General features: G+C 42.9%; 2 protein-coding genes across 3 annotated transcripts in view; one reads left to right on the forward strand and one right to left on the reverse strand.

The window, feature by feature from the left end:
- The first annotated feature begins 1,239 nt into the window (after positions 1–1,239).
- Positions 1,240–10,831, forward strand: LOC117259552 (alpha-(1,3)-fucosyltransferase 4-like). 2 transcript variants are annotated; one of them, XR_013490961.1, is made up of 3 exons: positions 1,240–1,313; positions 8,906–9,267; positions 10,684–10,831. XR_013490961.1 is itself a non-coding variant. In XM_033630930.2 (2 exons), exon 2 carries the CDS (start codon positions 1,650–1,652, stop codon positions 2,829–2,831), a length of 1,182 nt encoding a protein of 393 aa, XP_033486821.1. In that variant the 5' UTR covers positions 1,249–1,313; positions 1,558–1,649; the 3' UTR covers positions 2,832–3,264. The 2 variants fall into 2 exon arrangements, 1 of the variants encoding a protein (XP_033486821.1); XM_033630930.2 differs by lacking the exons at positions 8,906–9,267; positions 10,684–10,831 and adding an exon at positions 1,558–3,264 and having other exon boundaries at positions 1,249–1,313.
- Positions 10,832–10,952: 121 nt separating this feature from the next.
- The window catches only part of col26a1 (collagen, type XXVI, alpha 1), a 34,861-nt gene continuing 27,722 nt past the window's right edge, over positions 10,953–18,091 (reverse strand). The window contains exons 9-14 of the mRNA XM_033630764.2: positions 16,530–16,582; positions 16,380–16,442; positions 15,892–15,927; positions 15,748–15,792; positions 15,586–15,670; positions 10,953–13,388 (exon numbers count right to left, since the gene is read on the reverse strand). Coding sequence (XP_033486655.2) covers positions 13,267–13,388; positions 15,586–15,670; positions 15,748–15,792; positions 15,892–15,927; positions 16,380–16,442; positions 16,530–16,582 — 404 coding nt within the window. The 3' untranslated portion in view covers positions 10,953–13,266. The remainder of the gene's footprint in view (positions 13,389–15,585; positions 15,671–15,747; positions 15,793–15,891; positions 15,928–16,379; positions 16,443–16,529; positions 16,583–18,091) is intronic.

The raw sequence follows: 18,091 nt of genomic DNA on the forward strand, positions 1-18,091 counted from the left end.
CTGCTGCTTGCCTAATTTCCAGCTAAAATGTTTATTCATTGGCCAAATTAAACATGCATGTTTGGAGAAAAAAGCCCAATGTCACTGCACAACACAGACTGCACAGAACTCTACACTTCCAATCACTTTGTGCTTGTGTAGGGAGACACCTAGTGGGGAAAGACGTGAAGGAAGATTGAAGTTCCTCTTTGACCAGGGGTGTCAAACTCATTTTAGTTCAGGGGCCACATACAGTCTGATTTGACTGCAGGTGGGCCAGAGCAGTAAAACCGTTGCCTACTATCCTATAAATAGCAGACACCTCCACATTTTCCCTTTTTTCTGTTTAAATAAGTGTATTTAAAAAGCACTAATCCATTAACAAAACAGATGACAAACAGCCTGTGACGTCTTCAAAAGAATAAATGCAATTCCAGAAGTGTGCCTCAGTTGTTTCACAGTTAGTCAGTCTACTACTCGGAGTCATTACATGTGCATTTTTCCGTACATTGCCACTCCTGTGTAGTAATCCTGACATCACCACACTTAAGTGAAAGACCTGTAATATGGTCAGGGTGGAAAAGCCTCTGAGCAACTCAATGTTTAACTTGCTCCTGAAACCTGGTGCCTCATAGCCTTAACAAGTGCATCGCTATTAGGTGTGCAAGGTCATCCAGTGGGCCGGATTGGACCCTTTGGCAGGCCAGTTCTGGCCCCTGGACTGTATGTTTGACACCCCTGTCTCAAACAGTTTAAGTCAACCAATGGTCAGATTACGAGACAATGGGCCCCTGGGCACAGATATGCAAAGGGCCCCACCACCTCTCCTACATGGGAGCAAGATGCAGCAACTTTGCAGTGGTTTTTGCATCTCTTTGTGGTCATTATGTGTCTCTTCCTTATTGGTACATGTTAGTTTGACATCTGACATACTGCAGGTGAAGGCCCCTGACACTTTTGGCCCCTGTGCCTATGCCTGGTAGGCCTGCTCAGTAATCCATTTGTGAGTAAACCCCTGAAAGCTGAAGATTATTTGCTAATTAATTATGAGTTTACTGGTTGTAACTCTACATTAGGCTCCAGTGTTGTCACATCCTATAGAGTCCTGACGTGACTCCTAGCCTCAAAAGCTGCTTTTACAAGCTAAATGAAAAATATGCCTTGTGCATTACGAAATGACCTCTGCTTACTTCATCAGCAAGTCACCGCACCCTGAGCCCAAGTGTTTACCCAACCTAAAAGTGCCTGGGAGGCCGACCGGCCGTCAGCAGGCCGCACAAAAGCTCCTTTCACCGGTAACAGGAACCCAGACCAACGCTGCCACGTCAAGATGTGTGAGTACACAGCACTGATGCAAATGTTTTTTACTCTGTTGTGAGCACTGAGGAGGGCGGATAGGACTGGTGACAACAATGCAGGAGGAAGCTTGTCGTGTTAGCAGTGGCTCTGTTGACAGACAATCTGACCTGGTGTCACTTGCGTCATTGTCGCACCTGACACGACAATGACTTTAAAAGTAGGACATTAAGGTGTGCCAGCAGGCTGTAAAGATTTTTATCATTTACATTTCCTGAAAAGGTGCAGCAGCCTGCTGCGTAGTGGACAAGGGGGACATGGTGTTCCTGTAAGGTGTTTGGACTCTGAGGGAAACTGCGGGGTGAAGGACGTCGATGGGAGCTGGGGTTTATTGGAGAGCAACGGGCCGCTCCACAATCACAGCTCCCCGGACTGACAGGCGCTCAGCTTTGTCCCAGCAGGAGAAATGCTGTGCACTTGTTCTCATAAGGACCTGCTCCTGTGTGTGCGTGGTCACCGTCAGTTTTCTGCTCCTCCTGGGAGTCTGCCTGCTCTACTTACCGGACCCGTTCACGCTGGAACCGTCTGTCTCTGAGGACAGCGCGGTGACGCTCCTGATATGGACGCATCCGTTTCATCGGTACCACAAACTTCCGGACTGTTATGCGATCTATCAGATCGACGGGTGCACGCTCACCGACGACGAAGGCGCGTACCCGCAGGCTGACGCTGTGATCATTCACCACCGGGAAATTGCCACCGGCACCGCTGATCTGCCCCCGGAACCGCGGCCACGTGCGCAAAAGTGGATATGGATGAACTATGAATCCCCCGCGCACACACCCAGACTGTGGGACTTTGAGGATGTTTTCAACCTCTCACTGACCTACCGCACAGACTCAGACATATTCCTGCCGTACGGGTATCTGGTACCCCGTGAACGCAGACCCAAGGGTCTCCAGAACCGCTTTGCGCATCCGCTCCGCGCACTCTCGCGCTCACACCTCCTCCGACCCCGCCTCCTAGCCTGGGTCATCAGCAACTGGTCGGAGTCCCATGCACGCGTGGCCTTCTATTATCAGCTGCGCCGGTACATACAGGTGGATGTGTTCGGGCGCGCGGGCCACCCGTTACCGGAGGACAGCGGCGGCCGCAGCGTCAGCGTGGTGCGGCTGGTCGGACGGTACCAGTTCTACCTGGCGCTGGAGAACTCTCAGCACACCGACTACATCACGGAGAAGCTGTGGAACGCGGTGCGGGCCGGTGCCGTCCCGGTGGTTCTGGGTCCGCCCAGGCAGAACTATGAGCGCTTCCTGCCCCCGGAAGCTTTCATCCACGTGGACGACTTCCCCACGGTGAGAGGGCTGGCCCGGTATCTGCTGATGCTGAGGCGTAACCCGGCCCGGCTGAAGCTGCACCTGGACTGGAGAGAGAGCTACAGCGTGCGCCAGCCCACCTTCTGGGCTGAACACTACTGTGCGGCCTGCAGGGCGGTGAGGAGGACCAGAGGCAGGACTGATGTGATCAAAGAACTGGAGGGATGGTTTCACTCATGACAACAGCAGCATCACCTCCAGCACGTGACTGAATTGTGACAGTGAGACTCACTGCCCACCTGATGACACCCAGCTGTCAAAGTTAACAACTGAAATCTGCTGACCAGCAACTGTATTTGTTTGGGAGACTGTTAATTTTATTTTATTTGTATAACTTTGATTCAATCATGTGATCACTGAGAGGGACTTTTACTGATGTTTGTCTGAATTTGATTATGACTGAGTCCATCCCTGTCGCTTGAAGACGGTTTCAGTCATCGGAAGGTTTTAGTTGGCCCATTTGAAAACACTAATTACTGCCAAATGTGTCAAAATCCTTGCTTTCAAATGTAGTATCATGCAAGAGTATTATTCGTGTTACTATGTTGTTGGTATGGTGGTGCTGAAATTTAACTATTTGACAAATAATGAATAAAATAAATGATCTATTCCATGCAAGTGTTATGTCTTTGCAAGGTGATTTTTATATGGAACTGGAACTGAAATCAGGACTTACTCTCATCATGAAAATATGATTCTGGATGGATTAAAATGTGCAAAAAAGCAGGTATGTTTAAGTTTAGGTTTGAGGACAGGTAATAAATATATTCAGAGCAAGTGTGTGAAAGTGTAACCTGGTGTGTGTGTTTGATTCAAGGTTGTATTATTAATATGATCTCCAGAAAGCACATGAATGCGTGTGTACCTGAGGGGTTAGCACTAAACCATGTTAATCACGGGCGGATTACTGAACATGTCCACTGGGCAAAGGCCCAGGGGGGCCCCTGGCCTTCACCTGCAAAATGTCTTTCAAATTAACTTATAACGGCCAGGAAGAGACTCAAAATGACCACAAAAAGAAGCAAAAATAACTGTGAAAAGATAAAATATAACTGAAAGTGACTCAAAATGACCAAAAAGCCACAAAAATTACCCCAAAGAGACACAGAATTACACTAGAAAGACACAAAATCACATCGGAGACCCAGAACAACCAAGAAGAAACACAAAATTAACTGCAAATAGGCACAATATAACTACAAAATGGGCAAAACAATGATTAAGTGACACAAAACAACCAAAAACCTTTATACCTTTATAAAACACAAAACAACTCCAAAGAGACCTAAATAACCACAAAACCAGCAAGTTAACTGCAAAGAGACACAATTTTCTTCATATTTTTTATATTTATTTTATATATTTATATTGTTTACATGGGCTATACCGGGACCTGAGAATCGAAATTTTGTTCCACTGCATGTAAATGTGGTGTGATTGACAATAAAAGATCCTTGAATCCTTGAATATAACTACAAAATGGGCAAAACTATCACAAAGAAACACAAAACGACCAAAGAGGCCAAGAAAATTATTCTAAAGAGACACAAAATTACATCAGTAAGACACAAAATACTACAAAAAGAGAAGCAAAACAACCATAAGGAGACACAAAAGAGACAAATAAACCTCCACAAAATTACCAAAATGACACAAAATGAACACAAGCAGACACAAAATTACCTTTATAAAACACAAAACGACTCCAAAGAGACCCAAATGACTACAAAAAGAAGCATATTAACTCCAAAGAGACACAAAAATGAACAAAACAATGACAAAGTGACACAAAACAACCAAAAAAAAGATGAGAAAGTTACCCCAAAGAGACACAAATTACAACAATAAGCCACAAAATTACATCAGAGACCCAAACGACTACAAAAAGAAACCACAAGGAGACACAAAATGACCACAAAAAGACACAGAATTACACACAGAAGGAGCGTTTACATTGTGTCTGCACATCACTGACCCCTTACCCATCGGAATGAAACCATATAGGTTTTGTTAGACCTCAAACCTTCTGCTGTTCATACCTCTGGTATAACTTGTTAGAGAGCAAAACAGCTGTGCTAACACACACATCCTCTACCAGTTCATTAAACGTTGCTATTTACACAGCCATGCTCATTTCTCTGATGTTTTTCCTGTCCTTTATATATTGTCATAGCTTAGGCTACGGCAATAGGACAGAAAAAAACCTTGAAAACAGGAGAGGGAAGGAGGAGGGGAACATGTGCGCTTCAGGAGTCACTTGATAGGAATCAGAAGCTGTGATGTGGATCATTTAAATTTACACCTCTGAGTTAGTGCCCCTGACACAGAATTAACACTTTACACTGTCAAATGAGACATTTCCTGCAGGCACAAGGGCAGCGAATAATGTTGCTCCCCATAATGAGCTGATGCCTCAGCAGCTGTTGAAACCGCTGACGTCTATCAGCAATAATGCTTTCAGACGGCCAGAACATCCAGACCCCTCATCCCTGTCATAATCCCATTCATGTACACAAAGGAGTTATAAGCATATCTGGTTACTGTGAGTGAAATCAGTCTTTATGCTTGCAAATATAGATCCACTACATGTGCTGATGCTTGCTTGACATGTTGTCAGTCAGTACCTTTTCACTGTGGGAAGCATACACAGCGTCACCTCTGTTCTCTGGACAGAACAGGTGCTGGACATTTAGCATATAAAAGGGAGCCCCTCCTCTCGTTTCTGAAGACCTCATCCGATCACAGAGACTGCAGGAAGATCCACGTGTTAGTAGGAGCAGAGGTGGGACCAAGTCAAGTGAGTCTCAAGTCTTTGCACTCAAGTCAAAGGTCATTTTAACATAATACATTCATTCATTTTCCGTAACTGCTCTTCATGTTAGGGTCACGGGGGGGCTGGAGCATATCCAGGCTGACGTTGGGCAAGAGGCGGGGTACACTCTGGACAGGTCGCCAGACTATTGCTACTAGTATCACAGGGCTGACACATAGAGATGCTCACATTCACACCTACGGCCAATTTAGAGTCACCAGTTAACCTGCATGTCTTTGGACTGTGAGAGGAAGCTGGAGTACCTGGCTTCCCCCATGCTGACACAGGGAGAACATGCAACCTCCACACAGAGGGGCTCGCTCACCCCAGACTTCCTCCACCCTGGGTTCGATCTCTGATAAATAATAACCAGTAATGTGGATTTAATGACTTAATGGGTCAAGGCAAATAATGTCTGTTAAGTTACATTCATACAGTTACATCACTTTACTGTAACGCAGCCTTTAAAACCAAGAAAAGACAACACTTAAGATGTAATGATTTCCAAAATCGGAGGCTGTATCTGGTCTCATATCACGATATCGATTTCATGTCGATATATATTGCCCAGCCCTGACTTAATCGTAAAAAAAAGTTTTGCTGACAACACACCAAGGTTATTATAGTCAACTAAAACTAAACAAAAAACTAGGTATAAAAAACATTTTAGTTGGCTGGAATAAAAATAAAAATTAATTCTCAAACTCTACATTTCAGCACACAGAATCTCCATAAGGATTTGAGTGAATCTTCACAAGGTTCTGGATTACTTTGAAGCAGTAGGGGCTACACAGTGTAAGTCAGGACAAGTAAGACTCTGACTTATCAATCCACCTACAGATCATCATGCTCCTGCTGCAGACACTCGTCTGGGTAAATGTCTGTACAGGATATGCAATAAGTTTATTGCACTCATTGACTTCCTATTACCATTTTTTCATGCAATATCTGGTCAGCTATATGAAGTAATTAATACTGACTATAATGTTGATCAGGAATCACCTTGGAAACCAAGAACGAAAGGTTAAATGAAACAGAAATACTATCAGCTACTGGGATGTTTTTGGTACTTCTGCTGACTAAGGCTGGTTCCCACCTCGGCTGGTCTGACTCAAGGGAACCACTGTGGACCTCCTTTCTCATGGGACACATCTGTTCTGTTGCCCAGAAGCGCAAAGAAGAAAGAGGCTCCAACATGGTCAGCATGTTTAAGCAGAGCGAGGTCCAGGAGCCCGAAGAGGTCAGAGGTCAGACGCTGTGTTCATGTAGGACGACTGTCTCTCCCTCTTGCTATGTGGAGCCGCACTGCCTCTCATGGTAACCTGTGTAACTGCCCTCTGCTCGCAGGCTTTTACCATCTTGGGTAAGAACAGAGACGGTATCACTGATAAGAGCGACCTAAGGGATGCTTTTGCTGGATGGACTGGCATTTCAAACATGTTTGAAGAGAGGTCAAAGGTCAGCTCGTGCAGAGGTGGTGTTGATCGTGCTGTGAGTTTTTTTGTTAGGTAACTTTTATTTTACTTTCTAGAAATACTTTGTTATAATTTCTGTTTCTGAAAAATGTTCATGTGATCAATTTATACTTGCAATTTTTTTAGTGTTTCATCTATTATCAGTTGTGACTTTAGATGTGTGCAGTGCTGAAAATGAAGTTACATAGGCACATAATGGATAATAATGATAGATTCATAGGTGTTTTTTCTTGAATACTACACTACAACTGTAACTTGGCTGTGACTGGGAACCCTAATTAATATTTAACATATTTTTTTGGCTTGGTTTGTGTTGTTGTTTTAAGAGAAGCTGATCATTTATTCATGTTTTAGTCAAGTTTAAAGTTCAGCGTTGCTTTTTATTGTCTCCCAGAGGAAAAACTTGTCTTGGATAGAAGGAACTGGTGCATGAAAGCAGACATTTCACAGAAAACAGTCGACTATAATCTTGATGTGCGATAAAGTCTATAGTTTTCGATATTTTCTGTATTAAAGGTTCAGTGTGTAGGATTTGGGGGTCTATATTGGCAGAAATTAAGTAATGTAATAAAAATGTTTTGGTTTTTTAGTGTATAATCACCTAAAAATAAGAACTGCTGTGTTTTTGTTCCCTTAGAATGAGCCGTTTATATCTACACAGAGAGCGGGTTGCACGGCCATATTTATAGTGTGGTGGCAGAAGTGAAAAAAATAACGAGTGAAAAGATCACATTGTCTTTTGTGTTATTTAATAACGTGATAGAACAGAATAAAAAGAGTTCTAACAGAGTCGATCTATTTCAGCTGAAAGGTCAGAGCTCTGACACCTGGAGCATCCTCCGTAGGTCTGACAAAGAATCACAGATTCAGTCACATAATGTAATTAAGACGTAGAAGTGCACAGAGAAAGGGAGGCAAAGGGAAGGCCTCCACTTAGCAGATAACTGTCACAAGAACAGCTACAAAGCAAGCTTCTCATACATTAATGAAAACTCTAAGGACGCAGTTCACCTCAGGTACAATGAAGCCTTATACAAAGAAAGAGGCAGAATATTACATGTCTATATATGGTAATGATTCATTTTGTCCCTAAATACAGTAGTCCAGAATAGTCTGACAAAACACTGGCTCTCCATAGGGCCATTCTCAATTTCGCATCGGCCACCACAGTTAGCAGCCTCTCCGCGGCAAGAGCGTCGGACCAGTTTTTTAACATTACACCAGTTTAAATCACAGGGTCCATTTTTTTTAAAGGGAGAGACCTCTGCGGATAATTTGGCTGCCAGTGACAAAATTTCTGAACGTCTGGATCTTAAGTTATCAGAGAACAAAGAAGAGCACAGATTAGCATGAGCTAGGCTAGCGGCCTGTCTGCGACGAGCCAAACAGCATTGGAGAAACACTGATTTGTAATGTGAAACTTCTTTATCCGGTGTTTTTACGGGTATAAATCCCCGGGTCTGTTTGTTTTGGAGGAGGAGAGACCTCTGTGGATAATTCAGCTCCTGGTAGAAACCCCCTGAACGTCTGAATCAGAAATGTCGTGAGCACACATAAAGGTATCAGAGAAAATAGGTGGGCTGTCAGTGACGTGCCGAACAGGGTAGGAAAAACACTTATTTGTAACATGAAACTGCTTTATTCAGTGTTTTTTACTGGTTTTAATCACCTGTTCTTTTTGATTTGGAGAGGAAGAGACCTCTGTGGATACGTCAGCTCCTGGAAAAAATCTCCTGAACGTAGAATACTGAAGGAATTCTAACCAGGAGAGGTTTAAGCTGGTTGCAATCTGCAGTCCTAAACACTTGATGCCTTTAGATGCCCCTAAATCTTTCACTCTGGGCCATAAATTTTAACATTCACAAAAAAAGTAGTAAAGTATCATGTGAAACAGAGTCAGTGCAGAGTGCATCATGTCCAACAGTTCTAACTCGCAGCTTTACCTGTGTTTTTCTGTGTTTCGTCAGGAGCTAACCCTGAGGAGATGATTCTCAATGCCTTCAAGGTCTCTGACCCAGAGTCCTCAGAGGGGGTGGGAGTGAGTGTGTGATTCTCTTCACAGACACCACAGAAACGACTCTGTGGCTTGAGATGCCTCTCGCAGGAATTCATCACTCAGATAACTCTGAACGGTGCTTTGAACAGCACGAAAACATAAATCATTAGCAAAGTTCCAGGATGCAGATAACGCATATCTTGGTCAGTGAAATACAGATCACAGTTAATTCAAAGTCAAAGAGATGGAAACCGTAATTCTTCGTTCCTATTGCTCTCCTGCAAGATGAAATATCACCTCATGTCACAGGCTGACAAGTTTACAGAGGATGAGGTGAGTTGTTGCTTGGCAACAAGGTGAAATATTGAATGTATCAATATGAGATAGTGATTCAAAGGTACCGGCGGTGGCGATACTGTTGAACAAGTTGAAGGTGAGCACTGATGAATACCCAGAATCTGAGGCAATTTAATTTGATTTAAACCCCTTAACTACCAGCTACAGCTTATTACAAAGATCCTTCTCAGCTCTCTTCCAGACCCCCTCTTCAGTAACAGTGCCATTCATAACCTTCATGGCCCCTGGCGAGAGACACAGTAATCTCATTTGTACAGCAACAGATGTTTCTCTTAAAAACATCCGTTGACTGGGGAGTGAAAAAGTCTGCCTCTCATTCTCTCGAGGGATCAAAGAGACCAGTCTAATCGCTATGAAATCTGTCACTTTTGTACTGGTTTGAAGAGACATATTGACTTACAGTAGGCTCACTATGTTGTGAAACGTAAACGCGCTCCCTCTCTGTCCCTCTCACACAGCCTACACATATTTTATGAGGAAGCTTTCATGCTCTGTACATCAAAAGGCCGCACAGAGGGGGGAGAAGAGAGAGGAAAATGCATATGAAACAACAAAACCCCTAGACAAATAAACAGCGCAGCGTTCCCATGGCAGCGCGGTGCAGTAATCTGACGGCTGGTTTCCCATGGCTGTGTCTTGCTGCCCCATAGACCTCCACTCTGTCTCACTGATGGCTCCTGTGATTGCAATCATCCATCTTACTGTCAGAGGCAAAAAAAGGGCAAGAAAGGGGAAATCACACACACCATCTCTCTCTCACTCCCTGGTGTCCAGCAAACAAGCCACCCCACTGTGAGCAGAGCCAACACTTGCGCCTGTGTGTGTATTTGTATGTATGTGTGTGTTGATGCTTATATGATCTACAGAGGGAACATGTGTGGGTGTGCATCTTTGGTTGTCTGTGCCTGCCCATTATACTGCATGATCAGTCACTGGAGTGTACGCGAGGGAGCGGTGGACATGTCTGATCTTGCAGCTGATCAAAAGCACCAGAGACTTGTTCCCTTGTGGCCGTGCAAGCGGGCCTCATATCAACATGTCTCTGTTCAGTAGACAGGAAAAACAAGAGGAGAGAGACAGACAGAGGAGGAGGAGGAGGAGGAGGAGGGGGTACATCAGGAGCAAGACAGAAACAGGCAGGCAAAGCACAGATGAAAGGGTGCATAAAGAGGCCAGAGTGGAATATATGACAATGATACATAACCGCACTTATCTCTCTGTTCTGATGAGCTAATTGAAATGGCAAAAGCCGGCTCTGTATTTGTCTGTAGATGTAATAGCATGTGTGATCTCTCTTTTTGCAAACCTGACAGCTCTCCTCATCACAAAAGCTGAGGATTCTCTTTTAAAAAAAAAAAGTGCAAGTGCAACCCTTTACCTGTTTGCTTGCAGGTACATCAGATGTTTACAAACTTCCCTGTGGATGTCGCTGGTAACCTTGACTACACAAGCTCGTGTTATGTGATCACCCACAGAGAGGACAAAGAGCAGGAGTAAAATGAGGAGAAGAGACACACAGATGAAAAGAAGAGGAAAAGGAGCAGCAGCGGAGCTTCTGCCTGTAAACAGTCTTGTTGAGAGGTTGTGGTGTACAGTGTGTGTGTGTGTGTGTGTAAATGTAATTATGTGCAATAAAGTGGTGACTCTTCGAAATGAATCCCTTTGTTGTTGTGACTTTAATCTCACTTCAATTACCAACACAGATAAATATCTGCTGAGCACCATGTCTCGCAAATTAAACTACAAAGCACACCTGAACATGTTTAGTAAAAAAGATAATGAAACATGCACAAGACACAACACAACACATTACTTCAAAGGTACATCAGTAGACTCAACTCTCTATAACATATGATAACTTATCAGAAACAACACATACGGACAGGTCCATCTCTTTTCTGCTGATGATGGTTGAAGAAAATGTTTGACGTTTTGGTGTGCTTTCTTGCCGAGAGTTAGATGAGATGTCTGTATGGTAAAAGCAGCTGCCAGCAGCCGTTAGCTTAGCATAAAGACTGGAAACAAGGGCAAACAGTTAGCCTGGCTCTGTCTGAAGCTAAAATGAGTCTTCCAGTTTTTCTGACTTGGGGGTCACACATCTTTCCAAAAAGGATTTCCACCACTAATAAACCTGTAGTCACACCAGATAACTATCCTAAATTAGCTTCTTTTGTTGTATTACACATTTCTAGCCAGGGGGGGAGCAAGATGTTGTAAACATTTGGAATCCAGGGAGGTTTTTCCCACCAGGTACAGCAGCTATATTCACTACTTTTCAAGCCATTTACATCAATCTCTTTACATCAATTGGGAAAATCAAATGTGCCTGTGTGTCTAATGCTACTATTTTTATGTTACATAACAAAGGTAGGCGTAGGAATTTGTGTAAATGGCATCACCTATCTTAACTGCATCACTTCTTAAAACCTGTTTTTTTTTTTATTCTCTGCTGGAGTAGATGCAATAATAATCTGTGGTCTTCATAACTCTGAATGACATATTTAACCAACAGAAGAACACTTATTAAATTTCTTTTGGTCATTGCAATGATTCTGGGCTTTGGAGAGATGATTCGGGGCTGGTTCCCCAGAAGACACCCCTCCAATCCGCCCCTGTTTCTAGCTGTTCATCAACCAGTGACACCAGATACACTCTAACAGTTTATAGCTCCTCTAAAATCAGCTGAATTGGTTTACAAGTGTAAATACTGGATTTCATTTAGATGTAACTGTTATTGATGGTGACTTTGCAGCCATTTTTTTCATGGTTTGTTGACTCTTTTTTTTCACCAGGCAAGAGATATCATCGCTGTCAGAAATTCCCGAAATCTCCAGTTCTGATTTATAAGTCAAAAGCTGACCCGAACAGTTCTTTTCCACTGGGCTGCTCATATTTTCGGTCTGAACATATGATGTGAGCGCAGCTAGGTTAACTGTTTCCGCCTATTTTCAGTCCTTATGCTACACTCAGCAAACTGGCTCCAGTTTCATATTTAGCATACAAACATGAGGGCGTTATCAAACCTCTCATCTAACTCTCTACAAGAATGTGAATGAGTTTATATCCCAAAATGCAGAATTATTCCTTTTGCACATGCACCTTGTAATGACGAATACAATGATTGTACCAGGCATGGGACCAACAGGCTTGGTCTCTTAGAGACCTATTACAGAATAATCATATCAGTTTGGAAACAAGTCTCAGAGGCAGTTTATGAAGAAGTCAATGTAATCCTGTTTAGAGCTCCATCAGCCAGTCGCGTGAAGGTGAACTGGAACCAAGCAGGGTCTGGGTCCCTGGGCAAAGACTCAACCGTTTCAGCATCTCCTCCTTTTGCTTTCCAGATGTGCACTCTCTCCAGATGCTATTCATTTCACCTAACTTTATTTTAAGCAGATATTCTTGGCAGCCCATCATGTCTTACCTCAGCTTTAACAAGGCAGAGCAAGCAGAGAGACACAGAGAGAGGAGAAAGGAAGAAATATGTTTGACAGGCTAACATGAGATGAACCCCGAGGTCGTTCCAAGAATGTGTTTGACACTAAATAGTATATTTTGGGTCCAGCTCTCGGGAACTTGCAGCCTGAGGAGCTTTGCAGCATCAGCCAAGGAAACTGATGTGTTTACGAGGCAGCCTGTTATCTGAGGAAAAGCAGGATGCCAAAATCCTCATAACACTTTATGAGATTATATTTCATTGTACAACATTGTACAAGTGCTGCTGCTAAGGTTATGTAGACTAAGAGCATGCAGCAACAGGGCCAGAAAGGCTAAAAAAAAAAGCCTTTCATGTGGTTGAAATGCTCAACATCTCTTCATTTAACAGCTGAAAAAAGGGGAAATAAGCTGCAATAACATAAGAAACATGATATAAACAAAAATTGTATGTCCAGTCAAGCCAAATTTGCCACATCCATCACAATTACACACACACACATACATAATAAGACTGTTCTCTTAAAGGGGAACTCGTCTCTATCTCTCCCTCAGTCCTGGAGCGTGAGGAGGGGTTTGAACGGGCTGGCGGCGCTTGGTCTTTATGGCAGAGAAAGACAGAGGGTCCAAAATGCTGCCAAATCCAGATCCTTCAGAGTTCTCTGTGTAAAGACATGAATGACAAAAAAACAATCATCCAAAAAATACCCTTCTTCAAATACTGCATTAAATGAATATTGTCACATTTTGGAAAACATGCTCAATTGCTTTCTGGAGGAGAGTTAAATGAGAGGATCTACACCACTCTGTGCTTTGCTAAATGTGAAGCTACAGCCAACAGAGTGGAAACAGGTGGAAACAACTAGCCTGGCTCAGCCTGAAGGTAACAAAATCCACCTACCAGCACCTCTAAAGCTCACTAATTAACACATTTTATCTTGAGCGTTAACGCCTACAAAACTGAACAATGAAAACAACATTTATGTGCCAAAGTATTTGTTGGAAGCAGTAACCTCCTCGTCACAGTTTGTGTTGGTTCAGGGGACACACTAAACCCCCCGGTGGGCATAGCAAAAACGTATATGGGGATTTAAATATGAGCTTTATATTTTTTATAAAACAGAGCAAGGTACACAAACAATTAACAGGTAACACTTACATGGCTGGGATGATTCTAACTTAAACATCACCCCAAATGCATCATAGATGGCTTGCGGATGGCTAACAACTGTTTTCAACACCAACAATAGATAAATGATCACAGAAGACGTTCAGTGTCACCCAGAGGAAAGGACAATTCAGAATTAGAGCTTTTCTTTGTCCAGTCTATTTCTCCTAGATGTAACTGAGGTCAATTTAATGTCAATCTGAGATTTTGACCATATTCTTATACTTCTCAAATTCACCTCCTGAGAAAAAGCCTTCCTCCTGTCTCAGCCTGAGTCTAATTTTAGATCTTAAAATGCTCTTTTCCCTATCTTGCTACAGTATTCTGTATTTGTCTGAAAAAATCAGCTCTTGAGGTAAGAGTAAAATCCAAAAGAAAACTTGATTGGCTTATAAATGAGCCTGCACAGTTTCAGGAATTTGTTTCAGTGATCAAATTCAAGTCTCAATTCTGTCTATTTTATCTGCTTGTGGAGTTAACTAACCTCCGAGAAGCATACAAGCACAGCAAAAGAACTTCTGCTTTATCAAGTTTTCCTCTGGGTGGATTTATCATCATGGATTTACTTTACAAAGTCTCCAAAAAGACACCAAAGCTGGATTACAAAGCTTCTGAAAGGGATGACATCGCACCTGAGGCCTCGCTGACGGGTTCTGGGTAAGTCTCTCACATGTAGCGTTACAACAATATTTCATGTTACTAGAGTCATGTCTATAGACCCTTTTACTGTTAGTAAACAGTATGATGTTTTTTTGGTGGGCGGGGTTTAGTTGGAGCAAAACAATTCCCCACAGACATTAGCCAGTGCTGGCTAGCAAGGTCTGTTGGCTTGTTTTCGAGTATGGAGGAAGATGATGCAAGTGGTGGATTCAGAAATAGTCATTCATTCAATAGTCAGTGCCGGAGGGCACTCAGGCACAAATTGGACTGGTTTGTAAATTCTAAGACTGTGTGAATGTACTGTTTGATTATCTTAACCTGATACGAAGTGTGTGCTGCACACATAAGCATTTTTGATGATCGCCTTCGTCCAGTCCTCTTGTCTTATTGCATTAAACCATAGTTGTCTTCATTTTTGTTGACGGGCAGTGGCAGGTATGCACTAAAATTTAAGTTTTGAGCCATGACTCCTTCTATTCTGGGACCCAATAACACAACAAGGCGACATTTTAGAGACTGACACACGCAGCTCAGTTGGGATTTAAAGATGCAGCTACTGGTATCCTTGTTATTACATGTAAACAAAGCCTCTGTTGTACGTATTATATATTATTATATTTTTTTTGTGAACCCCCAACTTTAAAGTTAAAACTGTGCCTATGCTCATGGTTACCTGGAAACTGCTAAGAGCCAAGAAGTAGTTGGGCACACAACCCCGATAAAATGGCAGATTGTCGTTTGTACACTTTGTTTTTGTACAGATGAAACAAACGGGACATAATGTGTTAATAATTGAGCTGTAGTGATGCTGGTAGGTGGAGAGCCAAGGCCAGCTGTTTCCCTCTGTTTCCAGTCTTTGTGCTAAGCTAAGCTAACCGTGGCAGCTGGCTGTAGCCTTACATTTAACAGACACATTTGAGAGTGGTATCAATCTTCTCATGTAACTGATCACCAGAAAGCAAATAAGCATATTTCCTCCAAAAAACGAGGCCTGGAAAAACGTTTTCTTCCACCTCTGTTTTTCTCCTCACCATGAACGCCGATCATGTGCTCCAGGATCAGGACCCTCTCGGCCAGGATCTTCAGGGCCTCCCTGAGCTGCTGCACGGCCTCACCCTGATCAACACCATCATGTTTAGTTTCGGACAATTTTTCAAATGAGCCCAGGAGGAAAGGAAACTAATGTCGCTTACCTCATTCAAGCCCTCTCCTGGCTCGCCTTTTAGCCCTGGTGCGCCCTGTGGAAACAGGGTAAAATAATCTGTGTTGTGTGTCTGTGTGTGTGTGTGTGTGTGTGTGTGTGTGTGTCTTATACAACACAATAGCCTTATACTTACAGGTAGGCCCAGCTCGCCTGCTACACCTGGAGGCCCCTGGTAGAGAATGAACAGAGAAGAATAATTTAAGACTGCTGCTCACACACACATCTCACCAGCTTGCATTCTTTATCCCCTCTCTGCTAATCTGCCTCTTCACCAGATCTCCAATCTTAAATCATGCTAGTAGAGGAAGGGGATCAGGTTTAAAGACAGAGGCCCACTAGAGAGCCGGATAAAAGAGGGACCCGACATGGCCGCCCTGATTAGTGAGGCCTGGCCTTGGATGGGAGAGAGAGAGGAGGATTAGTCATGGCTCGGAGTGAGTCTTTGAAGAAAAGCTTGTTGACCTTTAATGTGTTTAAGATTGCATGACAGCTAGGACCATTTACAAAACGCAGAACAAAAAGCATTTTGATAGTTCATCAGAATCAAATATGTTCAGCCAGCCTGCTAATCCAATAACGGGCAATTGTTAAACAAGAGGACGATTTTTACAGCGGCCTCACCCTTTCCCCTGGATCTCCTTTAGGGCCAGGATCCCCAGGCTTGCCTTGGAGGCCCTCCTTACCCTGATGTCAATAAAACACAAAAGTGTGTGTTAATGATATAGGTCATACATTCATATCTGTCATTCATCAACAAATTCATGTACTCACATCTCGTCCTGGCAGGCCTGGCATCCCTGCAAGTCCTCTCAGTCCTGGAGGGCCTGTGGTGTCGTTCACAAAAACATTCACTCACAAAGGGGACTAAATGTCAGAATGTTTAAGTTTGGCTTCGACTGTTGTGCAATGTCAAAATTAAATTCAGCCAATTTAATACAGTTTAATTCAATTCAGTAATGACTCTGTCCTGAGAGGGAGATTTGTCAGGGTTTACAAAATAAACATTGAACTTCGATCTTCTAAATATTTCACTTAAAATATCTCTTAAATTAAGTGGCTTTAACAATGTTTTCATATGACATAACAGGGTCACACTTGTATCAACTTGTACCAGTGTTTTATTCAATCTACTGTAATGCTCATGTAGTAAAAGTTTTGAAATTCAAGAGATCACTCATTTGTTGCTAGACATTTGAATTACATAGAAATGAATGTGTTTAAATGTCTTGTGGCTCTTCTTCTCCTTGCATATTCCTCTGTAAATTAGCATGACACGTTTCCTAACTTTGGACATTTTGGGATTTCGACAAGGATCTGAATTCTTTGTGAGTTTGAGCAGTACTGATGGACTCGTCCAAGGGGTCAAAACTCAATCACATCACAGTATACATCTACAGTACAGGCCAAAAGTTTGGACACACCTTCTCATTCAATGCGTTTTCTTTATTTTCATGACTATTTACATTGTAGATTCTCACTGAAGGCATCAAAACTATGAATGAACACATGTGGAGTTATGTACTTAACAAAAAAAGGTGAAATAACTGAAAACATGTTTTATATTCTAGTTTCTTCAAAATAGCCACCCTTTGCTCTGATTACTGCTTTGCACACTCTTGGCATTCTCTCCATGAGCTTCAAGAGGTAGTCACCTGAAATGGTTTCCACTTCACAGGTGTGCCTTATCAGGGTTAATTAGTGGAATTTCTTGCTTTATCAATGGGGTTGGGACCATCAGTTGTGTTGTGCAGAAGTCAGGTTAATGCACAGCCGACAGCCCTATTGGACAACTGTTAAAATTCATATTATGGCAAGAACCAATCAGCTAACTAAAGAAAAACGAGTGGCCGTCATTACTTTAAGAAATGAAGGTCAGTCAGTCCGGAAAATTGCAAAAACTTTAAATGTGTCCCCAAGTGGAGTCGCAAAAACCATCAAGCGCTACAACGAAACTGGCACACATGAGGACCGACCCAGGAAAGGAAGACCAAGAGTCGCCTCTGCTTCTGAGGATAAGTTCATCCGAGTCACCAGCCTCAGAAATCGCAAGTTAACAGCAGCTCAGATCAGAGACCAGATGAATGCCACACAGAGTTCTGGCAGCAGACCCATCTCTAGAACAACTGTTAAGAGGAGACTGCGCCAATCAGGCCTTCATGGTCAAATAGCTGCTAGGAAACCACTGCTAAGGAGAGGCAACAAGCAGAAGAGATTTGTTTGGGCCAAGAAACACAAGGAATGGACATTAGACCAGTGGAAATCTGTGCTTTGGTCTGATGAGTCCAAATTTGAGATCTTTGGTTCCAACCGCCGTGTCTTTGTGAGACGCAGAA

This window comes from Epinephelus lanceolatus, chromosome 4 (assembly GCF_041903045.1).
Source record: "Epinephelus lanceolatus isolate andai-2023 chromosome 4, ASM4190304v1, whole genome shotgun sequence".
NCBI classification, from domain to species: domain Eukaryota; kingdom Metazoa; phylum Chordata; class Actinopteri; order Perciformes; family Serranidae; genus Epinephelus; species Epinephelus lanceolatus.

What these genes read in the sequence shown, in the direction of transcription:
- LOC117259552 (XM_033630930.2), top strand. Translation starts at nt 1,650, where the DNA reads ATGGGAGCTGGGGTTTATTGGAGAGCAACGGGCCGCTCCACAATCACA.